This window comes from Pseudorasbora parva, chromosome 15, assembly GCF_024679245.1.
Source record: "Pseudorasbora parva isolate DD20220531a chromosome 15, ASM2467924v1, whole genome shotgun sequence".
NCBI classification, from domain to species: domain Eukaryota; kingdom Metazoa; phylum Chordata; class Actinopteri; order Cypriniformes; family Gobionidae; genus Pseudorasbora; species Pseudorasbora parva.
Genome location: NC_090186.1, coordinates 9,191,332 through 9,194,764, shown reverse-complemented (window position 1 = coordinate 9,194,764; position 3,433 = coordinate 9,191,332). Strand labels below are relative to the sequence as shown.

At 42.4% G+C, this 3,433-nt stretch overlaps 1 protein-coding gene across 1 annotated transcript; it reads left to right on the top strand.

The window, feature by feature from the left end:
* Nucleotides 1-998: 998 nt before the first annotated feature.
* On the top strand, nt 999-2,987 carry six1b (SIX homeobox 1b). Its single transcript, XM_067418486.1, has 2 exons — nt 999-1,828; nt 2,428-2,987. Exons 1-2 carry the CDS (start codon nt 1,269-1,271, stop codon nt 2,720-2,722), a joined length of 855 nt encoding a protein of 284 aa, XP_067274587.1. The 5' UTR covers nt 999-1,268; the 3' UTR covers nt 2,723-2,987.
* Nucleotides 2,988-3,433: the final 446 nt, after the last annotated feature.

The following is a 3,433-nucleotide window of genomic DNA, read 5'->3' as shown; positions in this document are numbered from 1 at the left end:
AATTAAAAGAGGTGCTCCATTCTGGCTGAGTGATTGTGAATTTCGCGTCGCCGCGGTGTCAGGTTGCAGATTTCTACGAAGATAAAGAAACGCGATCTATGCCTTAAAACAGCGTCTGGATGGCAAAGACCTCGACGAACACAGAACTCATTTACTAATGCATCGGTTTTAGATTTCACTGAGGAGAGAGGACTAAGACAGAGCTGGAAATAATGCTTTTTTTCTTAGCATAAAGAATACAAATCACTGAAGTGCCGGGCTGTTTGATGTTCAAACATGATCTCAAGTAAAAATAAATACATAAATAAAAATAATAATAATAAAGCAGAGAAGCAAAACAGAAAAAAACGGCATTAAATTACATACATTTTTAATTAGGCTAAATGTATTTAATTTTTGTGTTTCACCGATTTTGCAACTCAAATAAACAGCAATTGAAAAGGGTAATTTATCGGATTTATCCTCGTAAATAAAATCAATCTTGCATCTTTGTGTGATCAGCGCCATTTCGGGATTCCACTGGCCTTGCAGACTTTGGCCGAATCTTTTGAAGAAGCTGGGGGAGCTACTTATCTGGTGATTAGCATTATGTTATCTTACCAGCTCGAGAGGCTGATTGTTTTTAATGGACCTTTAAATATCTCCGCGTGCATCTAGACGTTGCGCAGAGCGCGTGCCCTTGACAATGGCACAAGCCAAGTCAAACTGGTGATTGCGATGATTCTTTGATGCACCTAATGGCTAATATGCAATTGAGAAACGACTTTTTCCTCATAAGGTAAATGAAGATATGCCGTTAATTTGACTCTATTTACTTAATATAGTTTCTGTTCGGATAAAATATAAGCACTGTAATGGCTTTGGGTGCCTGAACGCTGCCTTCAGACAGTTGCTATAATTGATTAGTATCGAGGTGCCCGGCTCCCTCAGGTAGAACTGGAGACGGGGGATCCAGTTTCAGACCACCGAGTCCCCGTGGGAGGAAATGGAAGCAGAGTTCTCTCCGCACTGCTGCTGGGGATAGGGCAGCTGGAGAGCCAATCAGCAGTCGCGCAGTGCTCTTTTAGCGCGACATGAGTCGATAGTGAACAAACTGTCTTCAACAAACACCCAAAACTTCACGGCGCGCGCAGAGGACGTCTCCAACCCCAAAAATCTAGTGAAGCGACCCAATCGCTCCCATTGAACGAAAGCAAACGGGGTGTCACCCATTCCGCTTCCTTTATAGCATCTAGAGGAGAGCGGTTTGGTAGCGGGAGTCAGACGTCATGTCAATGTTGCCTTCTTTCGGGTTTACTCAGGAGCAAGTCGCGTGTGTGTGCGAGGTGCTGCAGCAAGGGGGGAACCTTGAGCGTCTCGGCCGTTTTCTGTGGTCTCTTCCGGCCTGCGACCATCTCCACAAGAACGAGAGCGTCCTCAAAGCCAAGGCTGTAGTCGCCTTTCATCGTGGAAACTTCAGGGAACTTTATAAGATACTAGAGAGTCACCAGTTCTCTCCGCACAACCACCCGAAGCTGCAGCAGCTGTGGCTTAAGGCCCATTACGTTGAAGCTGAGAAGCTGAGGGGGCGACCGCTGGGAGCGGTGGGGAAATACCGAGTGCGGAGGAAATTTCCTCTGCCGCGCACAATATGGGACGGAGAGGAGACCAGCTACTGTTTTAAGGAGAAATCCCGCGGTGTGCTGCGGGAGTGGTACACGCACAACCCCTATCCATCTCCTCGGGAAAAGAGGGAGTTGGCCGAGGCCACAGGGCTGACCACCACCCAAGTGAGCAACTGGTTTAAAAACAGACGGCAGAGGGATCGCGCAGCGGAGGCAAAAGAAAGGTAAGCCTGGTCACCTGAGAACAAAATAAAAATGCGTTTCATACAGCCAATTCAGCCCCCCATTTCACTCAGTCCACAGCTGACTGCTGTTGGTGCAGCGCAGATGATGCTGTTGTTGACACGTTTTTTTTGATCCAAGAGATCCTTAAATATTAACATTGTGTCAGTGTAAAAACGTTGCCTATAGTTGTGACATTAAGGATGATACAACCCTTTAAAATATTGGGTAATTTAATAATGTTATACGCTAATATTTGTTGACAGGAATAAACCCACTTAATTTATAAGAAAGCATTTAACTCATCTGACCATTTATTTTACGTGTATATATTTGTCAGCAGTCAGAATCAAAGAGAACACTTAACTATAAAATGTCAAAATTGAAAAAAGATGAAATTGTTGTTTCATTTCGATGGCCATTCAGTATAGAAATGAAATATTCATTTAGTGTGCGAATTTGTTATTCTAGCGTAGTCATCTGCCACGACTAAATTAGATTTATATTTGACAACGGCTTTTATTTCTAACAAAACATATTTTATCAATATAGGCTAATGTTAAATGTGTTTGCGTAACCCTCATCTCATTATCGTTGACAGAGAGAACAGCGAAAACAACAACACGGGCGCTAACAAACAGAACCAGCTGTCACCGCTGGACGGCGGGAAGTCCCTGATGTCAAGCTCAGAGGACGAGTTCTCGCCCCCGCAGAGTCCTGACCAGAACTCCGTGCTCCTGCTCCAGGGTAATATGAGCCACCCCGGAGCGTCCGCGTATTCCATGACCGGCCTCGGCGCCGCGCAGTCGGTACACGGCATGCAAGGACACCCACATCAACTCCAGGATTCATTACTGGGACCTTTAACTTCAAGCCTGGTGGACCTCGGTTCTTAAGTGAATACGACTGAGCTTTTATTTATTTTTTGTTTATTTTGTACCAAATATAGACTGAGATCTGCCACTTTTACTGTATATATATATAAAGGAAAAATGAACAGTATAAATCTAAATAAAAATCCTTAGTTTTTCTCTGGTTTTCAGAGAAATACTCAGTGGCACGCTTCACCGTGGTAGACTTACGGACTGACATTTGCCAAGTCGTTAAACTGGTCAGAAGACAAACCAAAAGCAGTTAATAAAGCGATTCTTTTCTTCAAAATCATAAGACGTTCTTCTAGTTCTGTTTTGCTCCAATAAAATACGAAGATGAACTTGGGAGACTAAAACACAAGTTCGACATAAATCTGTGATAGTAACAATGGTGAAAAAATATTCACAGATGAAGCGCCAGGTCTTTGTATAAAACAGTTCAAAATAGAATAGGCTGCACTATTGCATTTAAAAAAAAGGTTAATTAAGTTATATATTTAAAATAAGCAATGGTGAAAATAACACATATCCTAATATTCACATCATTTATCAGACCAAAGACCCACATTCGATCCATCTTAGACACATGGCCACAAGGCCTATACATTTATTTTTTAAAATGGGAAATTATTGTATGTAATAACACTTTTCGCTTTTAATGTTAATCCCAGATCTAACTTAAATATTAAAGTTAAACCCGATATCAAAACAATTCGTTTCGAAATACCTGCGTCC